At 36.3% G+C, this 24,430-nt stretch overlaps 1 protein-coding gene across 3 annotated transcripts in view; it reads right to left on the reverse strand.

Moving 5' to 3' along the window:
- Positions 1-486: 486 nt before the first annotated feature.
- Positions 487-24,430, reverse strand: part of HMGCLL1 (3-hydroxymethyl-3-methylglutaryl-CoA lyase like 1) — a 136,345-nt gene continuing 112,401 nt past the window's right edge. For all 3 annotated transcript variants that reach the window (XM_045542227.1, XM_045542226.1, XM_045542225.1), the window contains 2 exons: positions 5,543-5,668; positions 487-1,851 (listed from right to left, as the gene is read on the reverse strand). In XM_045542227.1, the coding sequence (XP_045398183.1) occupies positions 1,750-1,851; positions 5,543-5,668 (228 nt within the window). In that variant the 3' untranslated portion in view covers positions 487-1,749. The remainder of the gene's footprint in view (positions 1,852-5,542; positions 5,669-24,430) is intronic.

The following is a 24,430-nucleotide window of genomic DNA, read 5'->3' on the forward strand; positions in this document are numbered from 1 at the left end:
TCCATGGTTTTCATTTCAAAACAGCAACGTTTTCCCCTTGACTGTTTTTATAAGCAGTTTGCATCAACAGAACTTTTCCAAATATTTCAAAACTGAGAACTCCACAGCTTTGTAAGAGATAGGAAAAGTTGGTCTCCTCAGAAGATGGATACATATTCTGTTGTGCACGCTTAGTGCAGGTGTACTCTTACTGCCCCAGAGTGCAGGGCATGTACTTCACAAAGAGAGATACACAAAAGACATGTAGCTGAGAGAGATCTACAAGCTGCTGTGATTTTGCTCCCTGCACGAAACACAGAATTGTTCTCAGTACTCTGGAAGACAAACTTGCTGTTGTACCTCCTCTCTGAAACCACGTCACAAGCTGATAAGTTCTCCTCTTCATGGGAATTTAGTTTGCTTTTCCCAATTACCAATATGTTTTTCTTATGATTCTTTTCTTACTGTATATCTTTAAAGATAACTTAGTTGCAATCTGTACTTCTCTTACTTTTTAATATTTCTTTTTATTTCAATGATTTTTAATGAGTATTTACTAGAAAGTCCACAATACTCACTTTCACTTTTCAATTTATATTCAAATTTATTCAAAGATAATATCACCTAGTCTTACTGGAGAATTCTATATAAATAATAGAACTGACATTTCAGGCCCCCATATGATTTGCATAGGTTACAGAAATATTTTTTCTTGACATGGTTCTCCTGCTCATCTCAATCTTTGACATATTAATTTTTGCTATATCTGGCAATGCTTTCTAGTACAATAGAAAAAATTTCAGTCACTTCACCTTCAAAAATAACCATTAAAAAAATCAACCAAAATAATGTGATATAATCAAAGCACCATGAATCATGGAAAACAGCTATTTCATGAATTAAAAACTATCTTAATATTCTTAGGATCACAATGGCATTTCCTTAGGCAATGTGGAAGTAATCTAAAAATTAATAGATTATTAAATAGCAGATTATGATACATGTTCCCATCACTGCAATTTAGACATCAGGACAAAAGTTATGCATTATAATTTCTCAACAGTTAAGTAACACCCTGCTGGTTCTTGCTATAGCTGATGAAAGGTAAAGTATGGTAAACTGGATGCATGGAACAAACATGGGAGGTCGTAATGTGTTTCCAGGATATGGCATCTTGCCATTGACCATAGCCTCTTGGAACAAGACAAAGTCATTGAAATAGTTAACAGATGTTAGCCATACTTGAAATATAAAAGTTGTATTGCTAAAAATTATGTAGGGTCAGATGGAGATTTGGCTCTTGGTCTATAACTTAACTGACTTGGCAAATGAAAAGTTGAGATCCAGAGGCATAACACATAATATTGAGGCCACACACTCTGCAGGAGCTCGTAAACTACTGACAATATGTACACTGTGCTAAGCCTGCTTGATTAAGTATTAACACAGTATTTGATACTTAGCAAAATCTGAAGTCAATTTTCCTGTCTACCAAATTAAAAAGTTATTTCTATGAGAGCAAAAGAGACTCTTTTTCCAAGTTAAAAAGTATCACTGCAAGCTTCATTATCTATCCTGCAAGGTAAGCGGGGATTGCTTTCTGTACACTCCATAATCTATTCAGTTATAATCTTTTTAAAGAGTATCTCTTGCCCCCCTCCTGTCTATTACTTCACATTTCAGAACAAGTTGACATTAATGATTTTTAGGTGAGCACGTATATGTAGCTGAAATTGATCTTCTCAACCTTAAGTCATAAATCCATCCAAGTCAAACACTGAAGGAGGCTCGTGCTACTTTAGAGTTCGTGGTTTTATTCACAGCTTTGCAAATATAGTCACCGGCTTCCATCACTTTGTAAAGATTCACACCCTGGTAAGGAAAAGAAAGGATACCAGGAGGGAAGGGGGATTAGAGAGAAAAAAGACAAGACAGATCCCTTTTAATATAATTAGTAGTTACTTAACCATTTAAAATTACTAAACAACGTGTTGTTCACTATCAATTTAGGGGTAACATTTGTTTTCATGAATTATGTAGTCACCATTTTAGATTTTTATGCCTTATTGAAACATATCTTAAATCTTACCCTTGTATAATAACATAGGCTTGACACACCTGAATAACTCAGTGTAATTTAAAGCAGAAAGGACAATAATGGAACTAGAAACCAGTCAACAAAATATCGGTAGAGGACAATCAAAATGGTAATGCTTTGGAGGAGTTTATAGATAATAACTGACAAAAAAATCCTCTTTACTATATAAAAAATTTGATAAATCCATAAGGATTATAGGAAAGGTGAATGAACATATATATGTACGTATTTTTTTTAACTAAGGTCAGAAACACTATTATTGGTATGATGTTGAAGGAGGTAGTTGCAAGTCAAATAAAATGAAGTAGTATTTAGCACACATCTGGAACTTGTTTTCCTGAGAGGTTGTACTGTCTGAAAGTATAAATAGGATCAACAAAGGCTTAGGTAAATCCATGGATGACAGATATGCAGTTGGGTATGAAGGCCAAGTTCAGGGCATGCTCTGAGCCTTGGTGTAATGAAAGGTCACTATCAAAGTCTCCACTCAGCACTTTTGTTGTCAAAGGAGAAGGCAGAACATTAGGCGGATTAACCACAAATTTGCCCTTATGTAGCATTTCATAACCTCCTATGTCCTCCCTCAACATGGACTAGAAACATGTGAGCTTAAAATTGAACATAATCTTCCTTTAGTTTTTAATACTTACGTAAATCTGTTGTTTTCTTAAAATATACAAGTATAAATACTTATAGGGGCTTTTCATAACAATAATTATCATTTTAGAAGGTAGAGACATTAATATAGCTAATTACTTCTCTCTAGAAATGTTTAGAGCACCGTTCTCTTTGTAGTTTACTTCTCCATTTAGGAATGATGAAGAAAAATATTTTGTAAAATGACACTTATAAATGATGTTCATGATTTCTTTTTTATTATAAAGTTATTTTCAGGGTACTCACATTTGCTTTAGTTTGAGAAATTTGATTTTGTCAAGGCCATGGTAATGGCTTTAGGTGGAGTGTATCTGTTAGGCACATTTTAGTTCAACATCTTTAATTCAAAGATATTTAAATTTTGTAAATAACCAGTATCATGTGTCTTTCACTTCTGAATTACATCCAGCAGAAGTTAATGGACATATTTTAATCATTAATATTCTTCTTTGCTTTTCAAGAATTCCATTTGTAGCAATTATGCAGTAGAATTTGTTGATATCACACCACACACCAGAGAAGAGTTTTGTTTTGGCCTTTCTCCATCATTTTATTTAATTAAAAGATGTCATTATGAAATAACCCTGCATTGATTCTTGAATCATTTATCAGGTGCTTAAATACACCTCTGGGGTTTCAGGAACCTCATGTAGAATGTGGTTTCTGCTTTCAGGAAGCTTATGGTCAAGCAGGCAATATATACCTATAAACCTATGTTCTGTACTATAGTTAAAGCCATGGATAGAGATGCGCCCAGGTGATTATAGAGGCAGAGATCTGAGGCCACCAAAAAAGGAGTAGAAGAGTGTCTCAGGGAATGGTGCCAAGAGGGGTAAATCCTGACCCAAGTTCCATAGGGAGGCTATGAGTCATTGAGAGGATGGAGGGTGTGGGGAGCACTGTAGGTAGGCTGAGGGAAGAGCAATACAAGATACCTGAAAAACACTATGGCACACATGGATAAAAGGCACAATACTCCTTATATACTGGGAAAGGTACAAATAGGCCAGATTATGTGCTGGAGCACAGCCTTGCTTTTTAGGAAGTGAGAATCCACTGGTGGGTGCTCACGCAGAAGCAGAGCTTGTTCATACTTGTGTTTCAGATGAAATCATCTGACATTAGCATGGAGGATGCATTTAAAGGCAAGTTTGGAGCCAGCCAACCCTTGCAGAGCATAAGCACCCTGTGCGCATGTTGTCGTAGGAAAGATAATAAGGAACAGTCAAACAACCAAAATATTTTAGAAGCCAAATTAGTGGCTGTTGGTTATTGATTAGACCCATATTGAGATTGGATGCTACAGAGAATCTTGGCTGTTAGCTTGGACAACTGGTTGAATTGTGGCAGCTACTCAACATAGCAATCCTCTTTGAATTGTGAAATTCTTAGGAATAGACTTGACTTATTTGCGTTTGAACCCTAAAGTTATAGAGCATAACCAGCATATACTGAGCATCAGCTGTCAGTTGAGTTCAATTCAGTTAATCTAAATTTCTAAGAAGAGATCTATTTCTCTTCAGTTTCTGTCATGTCCTTCTGATAGAAATAATGAAGATACTTTGTAAATGAAATAATATTTATCCTAACCAGAGAAGATAGCCAATAGCTTTTGGTGCTTATGGGCAACAGCTGTGGGTGTTTAGTGCCCACACTAAAGGAAGAGAAATCTGTCCTTCAATAAATATTTATTGCTCATCTTTATGCCACAGGCACCAAGTATAAACAAGCTGTAATAATTGCTCTCTGGCTGTATTGGAAGGTAGACACATAAACAAGATTATGATGCAACCCTGTGTTAAGTTCTGAGCTAACACAGAAGATAGCATGGAAGAACCTATAAATTTGGTCTGGGGGATAGAGAGGGAGATGCTAGAAGAATTTTTTAGGATGGCAATGCCTCACTTCCGAGGTGAAATGGAGTGTGGGTTATTAGGCCATTCCAAGCGGTGGTGAAAGCACAAGCGAGGGGTGGAGGTGTGGAAGCAAATGGTGCAGAAATGGAGACTGCAAGCAAGTTTAGCGTCACCAGGAGCATCAATGTAAGTACAGTGAGGAAAGAGGAGAGGCATGAGCAGTAGAGAGGGAAAAATCTATTTTGTAATCCAGGTAATGCTTTTACATCTCAGAAAACATTTTGAACGTCTAATCATCTGTGGACATTTTTCTTGACTTCTATATTTTGTTCCTAAAAATGTGCCCAATAGACTAACAGGTTATGTTAACAAGCATGTGGCAAAACAAGATGCTGATTTTGGTGGATGTTATTATACGACGTGTGACTTTTCAGGTAGTAACTGTAAAGAGACGATGTTTGCCATCTAGTGTCTCACATGTTGAGTTTTATTAAGCTCCACTCTTCCACTGACCATTTTAAAAGTGCTCTGGGATCTTTTCCAGCAGCACTAGCTGTCACTGTGAGACAATCAAGGTCTCAGTTTCCTCCAAGGAAAACATCCATACAGAAAACAAAACTGCAAAACTCAACAGTCGTAACAGCAAAGGCACAGGCTGAAACTCACAAAGTGTGTGAAATCAAATCAGATAATACATAAAAAAGTACTTTGGAGGTCATGAAGCACTGTAAAAATGTTAAATGGTAGCATTATTGGTGATTGAGCTACAGCAAGAAGTTACTTTATAAAGCCCCTGAAAGAATTTTTATTGCATTTTCCCACTGTGCATTTTAGCAAATAGCAGAAGTGTAGTAAAACTTTGACCTCAAAAATTGCTTCCCACATCTGAGAAGCATTGCAATTTGGAGCTGCAAGGAATGCATGAATATTAAAATATGTTAAAGGAACTTACTGTATTGAGCCCCAGGCCATTAAGCATATATATCAAATCCTCAGTGGCTACATTCCCAGAAGCACCTTTTGCATAAGGGCAGCCACCTAATCCGGATACTGCAGAGTCCACCACGTTAATTCCCATCTGGAAAACAAACCAAAACACACCTAAGGCTTGTGTATTTATGGCAAGTAAATTGTTGCATTTCTATTTAACCTGTGGCAAAGAGCAAATAAGCAAAATCTGACCCTGTTATTCAAACATGGTCACTTACCCACCTGTTCTAGCAGGGAACAGTCCCTGGGGTGCTGATTTCTTTTCTGACTAATCTTGTCTCTTAGGCTAACAGAAACTTGGCTAAGGCTTTCTGGAACTAGAATAATCTTTGATCAGAATGAAAATGGTGTTATTAATTGATAACAGTACAACCGTAGATGGGTAGATCTTGAAGTAAAGTTAATTTACTCCCAGGGTTTATATAATCTCCAATTCTCCAGCTTTATCCTAAAAGCATTACATAAATGATATGAACTATTTCCATCATCACAACTAGAAATCAAAGTATCTTAGAAGATTGGGGCAGGGGTTTGGGGATGGGGTGGTCACCGTATTTGAAATAAAATTTTGTGGGTTCAGTTTACTCATTCAATTCACCTAGTCTTCATTGAGCTAATATTTTATACACAATACTTTGCTTTGAGATAAGTGGAGAGACATTTAAGAGGCAAGACCTCCTTCCACTATCAATAACACCAGCTCACATTTATTGGGTCCTCACTAAGTGCCAGATACTATTCTTAACATCTTATGTGCATTGACACAATTCTCACAAAAACCCATGAGGTAGATATACTCTTCTATCATCACCAATTCACAGAAGGTAGGTACAGAAGGAGTCAAACAAATCACCCAAGGTCACCATCTGCTAGGTGGAGTCCTCTGTCTCCAGAGAATAATTCACACTCTGCCTTGATCTGTAGCCTCTGGAAACAAATCGAGTTGGTACGTGATTATGTGGTTGGGGATATCAGAGGTGGAAAAGTTCTACGTGTGCTGGGGAAGTTGTGGAAGACATGAGCACAACGGGGTCTAAGAAGGGCTCTGGAGATCAAATGTTAATAACAGGAGACACGAGGCAGGCACACCATCCCTCTGTGGAAGGTGACAATTTGGTAATCAGAAGCTGCAGAGAGGACGAATCTGATTCTTCACTCCTGGGCATTGAAGAACAAGTAACATGACCTCATCTAAAATGAGAAGCACCTGGAAGCAGAGCTCTTGGGCAACCAGCTAGGTCAGTGGTTCTCAATCACAAAATCAGAATCACAGATTGCTGCAACATCACCGGAGTTTCTGATTCAGAAGGTCTGGGATGGGACCTGAGAATGTGAATTTTTAACAAGATCCTGGCTGCTGCAGCTGGTCTGTGAGTTTCTATTTCTCTTACTTTCTTTTTTTACTTTTATTTGAAAAAATTTTTCATTTTATAATAGGTTTAGATATTCAGAATATCTGTGAAGCTAGAACAGAGAGTTTGCCTATATTACACACTCAGTTTCCTCTATTGGTAGGCTCTGTTAAAAAAAATTATCCAATGATACTTGTAAAAGTATGGCAAGGAAGACTTTATTCAGGACCACTGTGATAGTTAAAGGGGCCACTGCAATGGGGTCTTTCAGTGGGGAAGAGAGATTGGGCTTAACTCCAAATACAACATGGACGAGTAGGAATTTATAGCCAAGGAGCAGGGTGGTAGTCAGTGATGGAAAAGCACTAAAAGAAAACATCAGGAGTAAAAGAAATTCTGGCTTAACTGACCTAACAGGACTTTTGCTGAAGACAGGCCAGGGTGATCAGACATCACCTGTGGGATGGTGGCGAAGGAGCAACCTGGTCAGTTACAGCAGGTGATCAGATAAGAGGTTGAAAGTTCTTGCTAAACTGTTAGCAAGAATTGCTAAAACTGGATTTTACAAGGAAGTGCATAGGTGGACTTGGAAGTTTTAGAACACTGATTAAAGTTTGGCCGAGCAAAGAATCTTTGTCAAATCTTATACTATTTTTGTATATTTGTCACAAACTAAATGAACAAATATTGACATGTTTATGATTAACTAAAGTGCATACATTATGCAGATTTCTTTAGACCTTTAGACATTTTAAAAACATTTCTAAAGGTTTTTTTTTTAACCTAATATCTTTTTCATGGTCCAGGAACTCATCAGGACACCACATTACATTACTAGTCACATCTCCTTAGGCCCTTCTGGGCTGTGACAGTTTCTCAGACTATTTTGAGTAATACTGGTCATGCATTTTGTACAATTTCCTTAAATTTGGGTTTGTCTGATTTTTTTCTCATGGTAAGACTAGAGTTGTAGAATTTGGGGAGGAAGGCCACAGAGATGAAGTGACATGCTCAAGGCATCAATATGAAGGATGACTGCTGATATTAACCTTGATTGCCTGGCTGAGGTGGCCTTTGCCAGGTATTTGCACTACAAAGGCTCCCCCTCACCCCCCTTCCCTACTGTACTCTTTGGAAAAAGTCACTGTGAGCAGTTCACACTTAAAGAGTGAAGAATATATATATATGTAAAAATTATTTGAAATTCTTCTGTATAAGAGATTTGTCTATTCTCCCATATTTATTTATTTAAACATTTATATCAGTAGCGACTCATAAGTATTTATAGGTATTTATTTTGCACTTTGGGATATAGTTTAATACTAATGTGTATTTTTTTTCCTCAAGTTGTTCAAGATTTGGGAGCTCTTTCAATGGGCTCCTGTGTCCCTTTGGCATGCCAAGGGGACTGTGCTTTTTGAACCACTTTTCTAGAATTTCCCTTACAAGACTTACGAGAATGTTTATCAAAGCTCACAGGGAAGAACTACAGTCTTAAAAAGCCCTGGAATTCTCTAGGATCTGTTGCAGGTTTACAAAAGATAGACTGTTTCTGCACCTCTTTCTTATTATATGTCTCAACATGGAATGGTCTCAATAGCCCTCTTTTCATTACCCACAACCTCTGTCAAATAATGATTGGAAAAGCTCCATCATATTCAGATGTTTATAATAGATCAGCTAAAATGCTGGTGCATTTAGGACAATTTTTATTCGCTAGGAATCAAACTAGTAAGAATAAGGAAGTACACACTAAAAGTTAAATTTGCAGCATTGTCTAGTAGTTGGAAAAGGCAAATATTAAGGTTTTGGCCCACTTTAGGGGGTCTGCCATGACATTAAGTAGGGAGGGGCATTCTTCACTTTTCACTTCACATACCAATTAAATCAGAATGTCCATCTGGAAAGCGATCAGACATTGCTGTTTCTTTAAAGCTCCCCCTGGTAGTTCTTACGTGTAACTAGGCATGGGAACCCCTGAGGTAAGATTCTTACCCATCTCACCCTTTATTGATTCTGGGTATGTGTCAGCTTTAACAATAGAGTAGCTCTGTACCCTGGGGCAGTAAAAAGTTAATCATAACTCCTGAACATTTCAAGGAAATCAGTTTTTGAAAGAAGACCCAAAAATGTATGAGGTAGTCAGAGGAACCAACATGATAGGTGAAAAACGGCTTTGGCCTACAATGTGGATGATTCACTCTTGGGGTCTGGAATGCACTTATCATGTTTTTTTCTTACTACTGAGGATCAAGACCCTGCAACTACAGGGGTCCCAGAAGGAAAACTTGATTCCTTGTCAAGAGAACACAGCTTTTGATCTTAATTGGCCTTTTGGAAAACAGTGAAAAAACAAAATTCACTCTTCTATTTTGTAACTAAAGGCCAATGTAACCTATTATTTGGGCAAAAGTGAAAGATTTACTTATAATAGAGCAAACAGTGTCACAACAGAGGAACAATAAATCACCAATGTCACAACAGAGCAAATATAAATAACCAGTGAAGCCAAGAAAACATGTTCAACCTCACATTAAATTCAAGATTGTGAGTAAAAACTATAATGTTATATTTTATACTTTCAGATTGACAAAGATTAAAGAAGAATGTTGGCAACGAAATAGTATAGTATAGAGCAATGAAATATGAAGCATTCTACATCTCCAACAATATGAACAGATATCACACACAAAAGGTTGCTTGAAAAAATGGTCAAGAGTACAAAGATATGATTCCATTTAGATAAAGTCCTAAAATATCTAACAGTAATCAATCCAGTTAGAAGTTAATAGTTATCCATTGAAGTATGAATAAAAATGGACACAAGGAGATCTTCTGGGATACTGACAACATTCCATTTCTTGAAGTGGATTGATAATACTAGTATTATCAGCTTGTGAAAATTCATTGAGGTTATGATTTGTGTGCTTTTTCATATGTGCATTATAGCATTCTCTTTCAGCTCTATTCACAATTAGTTGAATCATTGCTAAGAGCAATTCATTCTATGAAGCCAGTATCACCTTGATACCAAAGCCAGGAAAGGACAAAACAAAAAAGAAAACTAGAGAACAATATCCCTTATGAACATAGAGGCAAAAATGCTCCATAAAATATTAGCAAACCAAATTCAACAACACATCAAAAGGATAATTCACCATGATCAATTAGGTTTCATCCCTGAGATGCAAGCATGGTAAAACATATACAAATCAATAAACATGACTCACCACATAAACAGAAGCAAAAACAAAGATCATATGATCATCTCAATAGATGCAGAAAAAGCATTTGATAAAATCCAGCACCCTCTCATGATTAAAAACCCTCAACAAATGAGGCATATAAAGAACATAGCTCAACATTATAAAAGCCATATATGGCAAACTCATATCCAACATCATACTGAATGGGGAAAAGTTAAAAGCATTCCCCCTAAAAACTGGAACAAAACAAGGGTGCCCACTGTCACCACTTCTATTCAACATAGTATTGGAAGTACTGGCCAGAGCAATCAATCAAGAGAAAGAAATAAAGGGCACCCAAATTGGTATCAGGAAAGTCAAGCTATCCCTGTTTGCTGACAAAATGATAATGTATCTAGAAAACCATAAAGAGTCCACCAAAAGACTCCTAGAATTGATAAATTCAGCAAAGTCTCAGGTTACAAAATCAACGTACACAAATCCGTAGCATTTCTATAATCAATAACAGTCAAGCTGAGAGTCAAATCAAAAAGTCAATATTATTCACAATAACTACAAAAAAAATACCTAGGAATATACTTAACCAAGGAGATGAGAGATCTCTACAAGGAAAACTACAAAACACCGAGGAAAGAAATCATAGATGACACAAACAAATGGAAAAACATCCCTTGCTCTTGGATTGGGAGAATCAACACTGTTAAAATGTCCATACTGACCAAAGTGATTTATAGATTCAACATAATCCCCATCAAAATAATGACATTACATTTTACATATCTGGAAAAAATAATCCTAAACTACATTTGGAAGCAAAAAAGAGCCCAAATAGCCAAAGCAATCTTAAGCAAAAAGAACAAATCTGGAGGCATTACATTACCTAACTTCAAATTATACTAGATGGCTATAGTAACCAAAACAGCATGGTACTAGTATAAAAGCAGAGACTAAGATCCCAACAGCAAATACAGCAATAACAAAAATAAACAAATGGGACTTAATTGCATTTAAAAGCTTCTGCACAGCAAAGGAAATCATTAACAGAGTGAATAGACAACCTGGAGAATGGGGGAAAATATTCACAAACTCTACATTGAAAAAAGACTAATATCCGGAATCTACAAAGAACTCAAACAAACAGCAAGAAAAAAAAAAAACAAAAACAAAACACAACCCCATCAAAAAGTGGGAAAAAGACATGAACTGATTTTCCAAAGAAAATAGACACACAGCCAACAAATATATGAAAAAATACTCACTATTACTAATCATGAGGGAAATGCAAATTACAACTACAGTGAGATACTGCCTTACCCCTACCAGAATGGCCATTATTAAAAAGTCAAATAACAATAGATGCTGGGGTGGATGCAGAGAGAAAAAAATGCTTATACACTGTTTATAGGACTGCAAATTAGTACAATCTGTATGGAAAGCAGTACGGAGATTCCTCAAAGAAATAAATGTATAAATGTAGACCTATTATTTGATCCAGCAATCCTGTTACTACACAAAGAAAAAGAAGTTATTTTATATAAAAAAAAACACACCAGCACTTAAATGTTTATTGTACACACTTCACAATTGCAAAAACATGGAATCAACCTGAGTGCCCATTAATTCATGAATGAATTGATAAAGATGATGTGGTATACATACCATGTAGTACTACTCAGCCATAAAAAGAAATGAAATAATGTCATGTGCAGAAACTTGGATGGAACTGGAGACCATTATTCTGAGTGAAGTATCTCAGGAATGGAAAACAAAACACCACGTATTCTCACTAATAAGTGGGAACTAAATAATGGGCACACATAGGCACAAAAAGATATAAATGACATTGGAAACCAGAAAGGAGGAGGGTGGGGAGAGTGACGGATATAAAATTACATATTGGATGCCATGAACACTATTCTGGTGATGGGCACATCAAAAGCCCTAACTTAAGCATTGTACAAGGTATCCATGTAACCAAAACATTTGTTCCCCCTTAATATTTTTTCAACTTTCTCTTATTTCAGAATATTACAGGAGTATAAATGTTTTGGTTACATGGATTGCTTTTGTACAGTTGGGTCAATGTTATAAGTATGACCATCACCCAGATAGTGTGCATTGTACCTGTAAGGTGTGAATTTACCCAACACCTACTCTCCCGCTACACTGGCTTGATTTCCGTTGAGTTTTACTTCCATATGTGCATATAAGTGTTGATTGATTAGTTCCAGTTTAATAGTGACTACACGTGGTGTTTGTTTTTCCATTATTGCGATACTTCACTTATAAGAATGATCTCCAGTTCCATCCAGGTTGTTAGAAAAAGTATTAGTTCCCCATGTTTTTTATGGCTGAGTAGTACTCTATGGTATACATATACCACATTTTATTCATCTACTCATGTATCGATGGGCACTTGGGTTGATTCCAAAAATTTGCAATTGTGAATTGTGCTGCAATAAACATTCTAGTGTAAGTGTCCTTTTTATAGAATGGCTTTTTTTTTTTCCTTTGGGTAAATGCCCAATAGTGGGATTGCTGGATCAAATGGTAGGTCTACTTTTAGTTCTTTGAGGTATCTCCATACAGCTTTCCATAGAGGTTGTACTAGTTCAGTACCTCTTTAATAATTTGAAATAAAAAAAAGGGAAAAAAAAGTTTAAGTAAGCAATTTTAAAGAGAGTTTATTCAAGTATGTATTACTTGTGAAGGAAACTATTAAAGTATTACTTCCTTTTAAAGTCTCTCTTCAAAAGAAAAATCACAGTACTTTAAAAAATATTTCTTTTTATGCAATGTCCTCTAAATTCTCTGCTCTATTAAATGTGCAATTCTCTTTCCCAGAAATGTAGATCTTCTCAATGTATGATGTTATCCATACAATAAATTATATACTCTTATTTCTAAAAAAGCTACTTTGGAAATTTTTAGTCATACTCTTCTAAGAAAGTTTGATTTTACTATATATGTTTTCTTCACATCTACTTCTGTATCCCATTGCAAATGATTGTAATATGATGTAAACAAGTTCTGAACAAATGAGGAAGAAGAAACCTAATTTTCTGTTATTAGTTCTGTAACAAAAATAGAGGGGATATAATTGTACTTTACCATTTAAATCATATCATATCATTTGTTTAAAATTAATAGATGGGCCACTTAGCTCATTTTATCATAGAAGAGATTATCTGAATTAATAAATTATTCTCAGATTGTTCCCTTTTCCTCCTCTCCAAACAGAAAGCACTATTTCCTTATTCAAGTTGTTGTTGGTGGTGGTCGTGGTGTGTGTGTGTGTGTAAGCACACAGCACAAGCATTTTTTGACACTATGTATCACAAAAACAAAACATTGGTTCTTTTTTTAATTTCAGAATATTATGGGGGTACAAACATTGTGGTTACATAAATTGCTTTTGTACCATTTGAGTCAAAGTTATAAGTGTGCCCATTCCCCAGATAGTGTGCATTGTACCCATCAGGTGTGAATTTACCCATCCCCTCCTCGTTGGTCCTTTTTGTTTTATTTTTGAAGAAAAGTACGTTTTTTTCAGATGAGTTACCACAAGGTGGCAATGTAGCACCAAAATCTACCTAAAGTTAAGCATTTACATCCCCATTGTGTTCCAGCCCAAGAAAATTGCAAACATAAAAATAATTAGGTTTATATTTATCAAACAAATAATGTTCTTACATTTAAAATAAGGACCATTGTACTAATGGCGCAGAACTCATAAAAACGTAGTTCAATATATGCAGTATATTTTTGTTTATTCTTCCTTTGATGTAAAGTGTTTATTAAGCACATTCTATGTGCCAGGGACTTGGAATACATACAAGGTACTATAGCTCACAGAACTTAGCATTAGAAACTTAAAATGACTATATATTTTATACATCACGAAGAAGTAGCTTACTATTACTAAATGAGAAGTAACTGTCTTTAGGTCTCAGGGAACTAATGTCCCAGAAATAAAAAAAAAAAAAAGAAAAACCTCAAAGGATTGAGGCGTCCTTGGCTCCCACTTTTCTCAAAGCTCATAATTCAAGCTATTAACCAAATGTCCCAGGATATGATAAACCTAATGAGTTTGGTTATGTGTGTTCTGTCTGCTTGAGCCCTGTGGATATGTGCTTGAACTTAAGGGCACAGGAAAATTGATAAAATATTATTGGCAACTTTTTCAGGGAAATGGTAAATTGCTTCTGTACTACATAATCTTAGGTGAGCTCTGAGGTGTATTAATTTTGTGTGATGCTCAGGTGCCCAGACCATGCTGATATGCTTAACCAAAAGTAACATGTCAACTTGTTCTAAGTTCTGTAAGAACTTGTTCTCCAAATAAAACTGATAAATACAATAAGAAAGGGAGTAAAAGAAATTATTTTGCAAAATTTATAGTCTCTATGTACATTATTTCAAAATATTTTATGAAACCTAAAATTTTCGGTATTGAAATTACTGAATTCCCAAGGAAAATTTAGAGTTTTGGTAATGTTATTATTTTTTTTAATTTATCAACTTTTTTTTACCCTTTAAGGTCAAGATTTTCTTTAAAAATCTGTAATAATGTTAGATTTAATTTAAAATAAGAAAATTTTTGAAAGTGTAAATTATTCATTTTTGGATTTAGGTTACTCATGGGGGAAAAGGCAAATATTCATGTAGGATAAAATATAAAAAATATTCTCATTTTTTCTAATATTTTTCTCCTTAACATTTTCTTCATAGCTAAAACTCCATCCAACAGAGGATTGGAATTATCCATATGTGAAGTGTTACTCCTATTCCAGTGGCCAGGCCAGACATTACTAATGGATCACAGCACCTTTTCCAATAAGCCCAGATGTTGCATTGAGACCCTTCTCTAACATCACTCTAAATAGATACTATATAAGCTATGATATCACCTGAAAACGAATCCTATTTGCCATTTATGTGTGTTCTGAACATAATGTCATGCTATGTGAGCCATAGATAATGAACAGTTAGCATACCTGAATAATACCCTATTCTTTAATAAACTTCAGTAAATATCAAACTTGGTATGTAAATAATGATAGATAAACACACACACACATACACACACACACAGTGAGAGAGAGTACATGTGCACTATGTTGAGGAATGACTAAGCTAATGTGATTATTATTGCTTTCATATAATCCCTGTCATCTTCAAAGCTTTTCCTAAATGCTTCACTCCTCTTTGCCTTAGAAAAGACATAGACTATAGTCTTATCTTTATTTGGTACACTCAAATTGAGATAGAAATGGGAGCATGTACAAAGAAGGGAGTAACAAAATTAAAAAAAAAGATAACAAGAGATTCTCAATTTCAGTAAGACTGGGGAAATAATGAACACTATTAGTGAACATTTACTGAATGTTTATTTTGCCACAGGGATTGCACCATATGCTTCACGTATGGTAACATCCCACAAAATCCATGTGGAGTGGTAAGTAAAACATGCTCATTTTACTGATGACGAAACTGAGGCTCCTAGAAGGCAAGTGATATGTCCTGCTTCCTATGGTTAGTATGATGCAGAGAGTAAGAATGCAAATCCAACTCTAACAACTGTGCACTCCTGCCCGATATTAATGATTAACATTTAATAAGTACAGACCACATGCCAGTCACAATACTAAACACTTTAATACATGCATTGATTCATTTAATCAATATCACAATTCCAGGGAGCAGAGCATGAATTAGGAAGAGAGCACTGACAAATCAAAAGGATCCATTTTCTTATGAAACTTTCTTCAACTTTCTGAAGTTTTCACACAACTTAAGAACATTATCAAGCAACTTCAGAAAGCAAATGTTTGTTGTCCCGGTGATTGTATTTCTAGGAAACTAGCCCAAGAAAATAGTCAGAGATGTTCAGATAGATTTATATTCAAGGATGGATATTTTTATAATTTTACTTGTAACAGTAAAAATAAGTCCATAGGTTAAAAGTCTAAAAATAGAGAAATACAGTTAAGAAAGTATATAAGATTGGCTATTATGTAACAGTAAAATATTTTCAAAGAGTATTTAGCAGTGGAAAAATGATTATGAGAAAATAGAAGATAAAATAACAGGATACTATATTTGGTTTAACTCATTTGTGTTTCTAGGTTTTTTCAATCCTCTATAATAAATATACATCACTCATGTATTTAGGACAAATGAACCTTATTAATAACTGTATACTCTTTTTTCACAATCATTCCCTTCTTTTGCCAGTACAATACCCCCAAAAGTATACTGGCCTATCTCAGGCTCTCATTTCTTGGGTTCCATTCAAATTCTATAGATGATTTCTCTAAGAATCATCTACTTTTTTCTGTTCTTGGCTGGATATTGCTTCTATCACTTCACTACTTCTGTAGCCATCCAAGCTTTCTAATAAATTGGCATAAAATAATTGGACCAGTGTTCCTCAAACTTTAATGAGCATATGATTTAATTTACTAGTTCTGAGGTGGTACCTGACATTCTACTTTTCAAACAATTCCCAAATTATGCAGAAGCTGCTGGTCTTCAGAACACACTTGAGTGGCAAGAGACTAGAATTCTTCTTGGAAACATCTCAGATGTCAATATACCCTGCTTCAGTCACAGTGACTCCCTTCTGCCTTTTACAGTATTTCTCAGAATGAGATCATCTGAGTATCAGAATCACCTGAGATCCTAGTTTAAAATGCGGGTTTCTACGTTCTACCCAAAATTCTGATTTTATTTTTCTTATAAAACCTAAGAATATAGAGCGTTTCACACTCCAAGATGACTTTTACGGATTAAAAAGTTTGAAAATCTCTAACCTTTTGACCTAACTGTTCATCTGTGGCAGACAGTGCTAGCTCTTCACCAAAAATCTTTTTCGTCTTCTGGGACTCTCAGCTAGATGACATTTCTAAGCTGCCCTTGTACTTAGGTGTAACTATGTGACTATAGGTTAGCCAATGGCACGTGAACAAAAGAATACAGGACATTTCTAGAACAAGTCTTTTCAGAAGTTATAAGCCCTCTTCCTTCCCTCGTCTTTAAGCCAAATTCAGATGACAATGAGGCCTTAGGGAATGGTGAGTGACAATATGTAAGTAGCCTGGGTTCCTGAATGTCCACCCCAAGGAGGGATGCTCACTTACCAGGAACGTGTGGTGGACTGTTAAATGAATAAGAAACAATCATCCATGTGTTTGAGTCATTATTCATTTTGGGGTAACTTTTCTATCAGCATAGCCAGTTGGAACTAATATATCAATTGATAAGGTCAGACTAAAATCTGCCACTTTGCTAGCTGCTTTTTATTCATTCCATCTGCTCTTTATTTATTTTTCCTCTTTTTTTGTCTTTGGTTAACTGAATATTTTTATGATTCCATTTTATCTCTTCTATTGACTTAACATTTAGACCTCTTCTTTAATTTTTTTAGTAGCTGCCTTCTGATTTCCAATACACATCTTTAATTAATCATAATCTACCTTCAAATAACCTTGTCACATGCACAAAAGGAGCTCCTAACAGAATATAATCAATTCTTTCCACCCATCCTTTGTGCTATTGCTTTTCCTATCTTTTACTTTCACATAGATAAACTCATAATATAATATAGTGCTATTGCTCTAGGTAGTCATTTATTTCTTAGAGCAATCAAAAATAATAAAAAATGATTTCATCTTGACTTATTCCATTACTGAGTACTCTGAAGGAACTTGGCTAGAATAAGAATGGCAGAGATTCAAGTCCTAGTTTTTGGTGAACATTCACATTTTGGAGGTAGGAGAAGGAAGATGAATTAATGATAAAGACAAGGAGTTCAAGAGGAAGTTCAATGTCACAAGCCAGGGTGGAAAACGTTTCTCTAAATACTTACACCACAGTGATGAGTGCTACAGATGGTTAAGGAAAATGATAGCTGAGAAAATCCACTGGGTTTATGCCATTGACAAATTTTGAAATTGGTCATTTCAGCCATGTGGCAGGACAGGGTAGAGCTGGCAGTAGATTTCAAAACAAATGGAGAACATACAGCCTAGTGCTTAAGAGATCAACTGCAGGAGACAAACTTCTGTTTGAACCTGCTCTGCCACTTTCATTGTGTGATCTTGATAATGTTGTTTTACCTCTCTGTTCTTCCAACTGTAAAATGAGTATAAATAGTACCAATTCACAGGCTTGTTCAGGATTCCACGAGATCTTTTCTGGAAAGTGCTTATCACAAAGCTTGGTACATAGCACCCAATAAACACTGGATTTAAAAAGTATATGGCAAGGATGTAGAGATAGACTGAGGACATGTGGCGATAAAATGAAGAAGACAGTTGAGAAAGAAGTTGAGGGGGGTATGTGAACAGGGAGGGATTGAGGTTACGTGAAACATGTTTAAGTAGGAAGCCATAAAGAACAGAGCTAATTAAATGGAAGAAAGAATGAAACCACACATAGACAAGACAATTAACAAAGAAAAAACCTTGTAGATGAGGATGAGTTTAGGATCAAGGCAGAAACAGGGAGGCGAGCCAGGCAATTAATAGAGAAAACTGTCCTTTGAGGTAGTATGAAAGGAGAGGACAGTATATATAGAAAACACAGATATGTTAAAGGAACAAACGCTCTGAAGCTTTTGAGGAAAATAAGTGACAATCTTCTCAAAACATAGTAATTGAATTCATCTGCTGGGAGTCTAGGAAAGAGTTGATCTTCTCATTTCTAGCTCCTTGACACTTGCTTCTCCCAGACCCAGCCCTACCTTGTTCTCACAATACTCATCAGTGTGTGCACAAAGAGAGTTGGAGGGAAATAATGACAATGGAGAAAGGGGACAGACCCATAAGGAGCACTGTGTGTAAACAATATCTAGTTTGCTTCTATGAGGTCACCATGTATTTTTCATAATAATCTGAAAAATCACATATTTTAAACTAGATTCAACCCAAATCCCTTATATGACTAATTGATTGACTTAAAAGGAATTAAGCCACATAGCTCTTACTAAAGAGCTTTTGGGGGTTGCCAAAAGTCACGTAGGTGGTCACTTATAGAAATGGATCTAGAACTTAGGCCATTTTTTTCTGGAGTTTCACTGCTAAGAAACTAATTTCTAGTTCCAAATTAGATGTTATTGGGAGGCTTACCTAATATTGTGAAAATACAACTACATGTTAACAAGTAAAACAAGTATATTAAAAGACAAACTAATTGGAAACACAGTGGTTCTGACAAAGAATGAACAGTGTTATAAGTCTTCATAAACTGGGGAATGCTTGTGAGAATGTACAAAGCAGCTAGCAATATATATTAGCTTCATGATGTCCAGAACTTCACTGTATCTCACTCTTTATACCTTCAGTATATGCTATGGTACCTAGAACATAGAAAGTTATTATTCAAATGTGTTTGAAAGTGTAATTGAACAAATGATGCACATAGAACAATATTGTATGTAATATGAAGACCTGGGTGCAAGTACAATTATACATGCTAATAACCGAACTTTAAGATACAGCACTACTTTTTCTGAGGATACAAAAATAAATGAAACATTTGAGTGGATCACTAGCTATTTTGTTTTCTCCTCAAAACTTCTGCTCTTGAAGTGCCTTCTCATAGAGGTGGGCTTTTGGAAACTGCTCAGTGACTCTTTTATTAATCCTGGCTGCAACTGATTGGACCTAAATTTGGCCAATCACAGTCTCCTCCCCTAGATTCGGAACAGAGACAAAGACAGAATCCATCTTTCTGAGAGGTGAAGAGTGCAGCCCATGAGCTAGGGACAAGAAAATTTTTCCATGAGCAATGAAGAGCAGAGAGATTCAGTCTGGAGTAAAAGGAGAAATGAAGCACAGTTGAATCAGAGAAACGTGGCCTGAATTCCAGACAGCTTTTAAGTCCTTGCTGAGGTCCAGCTTCATGCCCTTGCCACGTTTGTTTTTGAAGTAACATTTAATGAGAGTTGTACTAAGTGCTTCAAACCATGCAATAATTCCAGGAAACAGGTACTATTATCATCATCCCCATGTTATAACTGAGAAAACTAGAGCACAGAATGTTTAATATAAACATGCATAATGTAACATGCTTGGTAAGAGGTAAAGCTGAGATTCAGAATCAGGTAGAAAGGCTTCCTTCTGCATCTCTGCTCTTGACTGGTGGGCATACTTCCTCTAAGAGTTTTCCATGAGACACTTCTGTATCTTCATAATAAATTCTCCCTTTTGCTTAAGGTAGCTTCCGTTGGCTACTGTTGCTTGGAAACAAAGAGTAGTTAACTAACACATAATTAAGTTAATGACCTGGCAGAAAAGATATTCATTAATACAAAGTAGAATGTGGTAGCTCTTATGAGAATTATAAGCAAATCTATTCAGAAATACCAGTGAGATGGGCTGTATATTTTATAGTACAGCAAGGAAGGGGCAGGGAGAGAACAGGGAGAGTGAAAAGTTTGCCCCTGAATTGGGCTTTGAAGGATAACAGAGGTGGGGATGGTGGGGGAAGGGGTATTCCACAAAGAGGGAACATTTTGAAAAAAGACACAAATTATGAACATGCCAAGCAAGCACTAAGAAGATTTTAATGAGACTTTTATTGTAGGGGCTGTTGGGATGTGGCTGGAACAATGGTTCCTGGTCATGGGAGGCCCTGAATGCCTTGCTGCTATAGGGTATGGGCTTTATTTTCTAAGAAACAGAGATCAATCTAAAGTTTACGAATAATTATGCCATCATCAGCACTTTGTTTTATTCAAATTCCACTAGCAAGGGAGTAATAATTGAGATGGATAGGGATTAAGAAATATTTAAGTAGAAATACTAGTTAGAAAATTAGTGTAATGCATCATGTTATTAGTGATAATTATTTAAAATGAAGTAGAATGAAAAGCAAATTTATTCTTCAACAAAAGATTTCTGTTGAAGAATAAATTTGAGATAAATTTGCTAGATAAAATAATGTCTAAATGAATGAGGAACGATTGGAAGAGGAAATGCCATTAACAAAAGCCCTGTGGTTTCTAGATTAAGAACTGAAGTGGAGGATGATCCACGAATTGGGATAGGATATAGAATCAACTCCAGCGAAAAGCAGAAGTTGCTTTCTTGAAAATCATTACAGACATAGAAAATTGGATATTTGCCACATGCTGTTTCTTGAAGTATTCCTGATTGTTCAAAACTAACTTTAATTCATTTTTATCTTCCATTAAATAGCCTTTTCCACTTGTTCATGTGCATCTGGAGAGATTTAATGTCTTTGGTAATGTTTATATTCATAGTTAAACATTCTTGTAACCCAAATAATTTAAAAAGATATGATATAAGATATCCCTGGCTCTCTGAGAAGATCACAAGGCTTCCCTTCTTTCTTGGTGCCAGAGGTGGGGTTGGGGGTAATGGGAGATAAGAATTTCATATAGGTTTGGGGGAGCCCTATAACAGAGGGGACTGGTCTTGTTTCCAGAGATGTATGCTGGAGATATGCAAGGTATTCACTGGGATGCCAAGGCTGTAAAGGCTGAGTGAGATACCTGGCCAGTGGGACTTAGGCAGCCTTAAAGAATATAGGACCCTTAAACTTAGCATACAAAGCATACAACAATTTCCATTTCCCCCAGAAGAGCTGAAAGAGCACTAGTGGGCTTGGAGGGGCTAAGATCATGACTAGGAAGATGCAGAAAGTATGGACCATAGTTGGGGTAGACCATGGTTTGGCTACCATCACAAGAACAGAGGCTGAATGTGCTGGAGAGAGTTGCATCTCAGGGGAAACAAGGGAGGACAAAGAATGCCATCAGACTAGGTGGCTCCCCACTAATGCCAGGATGATACTTAAGCCCTCTTCAAACTTAGCTCACTCAGAGAAAGAAGACCAGAGAGGGCAGGAGAAACTTAAAACACTGTTTTAAATGACAAGTGGTTGAACAGATTCACACATGTATTCCACCATTTATTAGGAGATATCTATTTCAGGGAATTCAAACTGCAGGATTCATTAAACCAAACATTGCCATATTTTTATATAGATATCATATTCTATTATATATGCTATAAGGTATAAAATATTTTACAATATTACTTCCCTATATGAGTATTATCATTCACATCCTTATTGTTCATTTCAAATAGTTCAAGTTCAACTTGCTTTCTAAATGACTTACCAAGGACCTTGCTAAATTGAGAGCCACCATTGGCTCAAGTTAGATCAAAATATCCAACAAGATATTTATCGTAACAATGGTATTCATTTTTCTGAGCACTGAGTACCACTTGGAAGAAGAGAGAAGGCTGGGCACACGTGAAATAAAACTGGGTTTTTCTGCCATGAGAAATAGTCCAGTTCAAGCCACCAAGAAATAGTGAAGTGGAAGCTAGCTATTCAAAGAAGGTAGGAAAACAAAAGTAGGTATAATTACAGTTAAATATATAGGAGATGAAGCATATTTGGGACAAACCAACATATCTGGAAAACATGATATAATCAATGGTTGAGGCAGTTGTGGATATTTTTCTTGGAAAAGGCTCAGAGGTAGACAAGAGTTGTAGTCATACAGTTCAAGATCATTACGTGGTCAAGAAAGTAGACATATTCTGTATGATTCCAGAGTAAAACAGACACAGATGGATTTAGGTTGATTATGAGGACCAACTCTCTGGATACCTACTGATACCCAAACTTAAGTAAGTTAACTCTTAAAATAACGATCCCTCTGACCATGAAGTATTAAAAGACAACCTAAGGAGTGTAGAATGAAACCCTTCTACTGTGAGGGAAGCCATCAGCTTTGATGACCTCTAGGGTTTTATCCAATCCTAAGGCTTTTTATAAATACATATTGAACTTTGCTTCCCAATAACATTTAATTCTGTCATAAAGTTATAATCATAGCCAAATGATATTAAAATATTAAGGGTTTGTGCTATTGCAGTTTGGGGTAACAGCATTACTGTGGTAGATCTGTTCCTTGGCATCTGAAGAGGTGACAAATCCTCAGCAAAGACACAGTAACTTCAGGGGAAGGCCACATGCACAAAAGCCTCCAGATGACATACAGCTATGATGTCCAGTGCTGATAGCTAAGAAAAAAGTCATGAAAGACATAGTTTTAAAAGAAAAACACTTGCTGGAGATTCTCATTGAGGAGTTGAGTGCCAAACCCACACATATTTTGTGTTTGTCACAAAGCTGCCAAATACCACTATACTTACAAAAGCTCCCATATAACCTGTAACATATTTTAGGTTTTTTTTTTAAACTTTAATACCTCTAGATACCTAAAATTCAATGTCACCCATTGTTAAAAGTGAAAATACATAAGCAGAGAGGAATCCTCAGGTCTGGGTCAAATCCAAGGGCCAGTTCCCTCACTGACTAGATAATTTTCAGAGAAAAAAATCACATATGGGGTATGGAGAAAAATACACCAAATATTAATTATGGACAAAACCTGATTGATGTGGCCAAATACCTTATTTGGGTAAGAATATAAATTAGGCTTCTCAACTTCCATAATAGAAAAGAAAGGTGCCATCAGCACCTCTGATTCCCAAAGGACGTGGCACTGTGACAGTCAGCAGCCTGTTTGCACTGACAGTGCTTCCTTGTCCATCCTGTCTTTGCACTGTGACAGTCAGCAGCCTGTTTGCACTGACAGTGCTTCCTTGTCCATCCTGTCTTTGCTCTTTATCACAGGGGACTGATTCCCGCAGGCTTCATTCCCCAAGATGGATTCCTTCTGGGTTCTGCCAACAGAAGGCTCTGATGGGTGGGAGAAGCCAGAACATTTCCTGCTGAGTTTGTGTTTCCTCTGTGGCTTCAAATGCCCTCTGTTGACCATGGACAGGCCCATCATGGTTCTAGCTTTCTTTCAGTCACTCTGGATGCTTCTTTCTTTGTCCATCCAGCCTAGGGAACTCGCTGCTGTTGCAGTGGCGGTTTCCTGTTGTTGCTAATCTCTATGAGTTCCTCCTTAAGAGTGAGGCAAACTGTAAGGGACCACTCAGTCTCAGGGTCAGTAAGTGCAGGATCAGCAGCCGAGAATGAGGGGCTCCTAGATTTTGTGCCCTAGGCACATGGTTTGCCTGATCCTAATCCAGGCCCTGCTAATCTCTGAGTCGCCGTTCTGTCCAATATTCTGTTGCATTGTTCTTTCCTCATCTGTGTTTCCTATATTCAATTGCTTTTGTGTCTCCTGCTTTCTTACTGAACCCTGAAAATCTCAGCATCCTTTCCAACAAGTTGAATCTTGAAATTTTTCTACCTAGCTCTTACGAAAGGCAGATTGAGAGAAGTGATATTAAA

The sequence above is a fragment of the Lemur catta genome, chromosome 2 (genome assembly GCF_020740605.2).
Source record: "Lemur catta isolate mLemCat1 chromosome 2, mLemCat1.pri, whole genome shotgun sequence".
Taxonomy (NCBI): Eukaryota; Metazoa; Chordata; class Mammalia; order Primates; family Lemuridae; genus Lemur; species Lemur catta.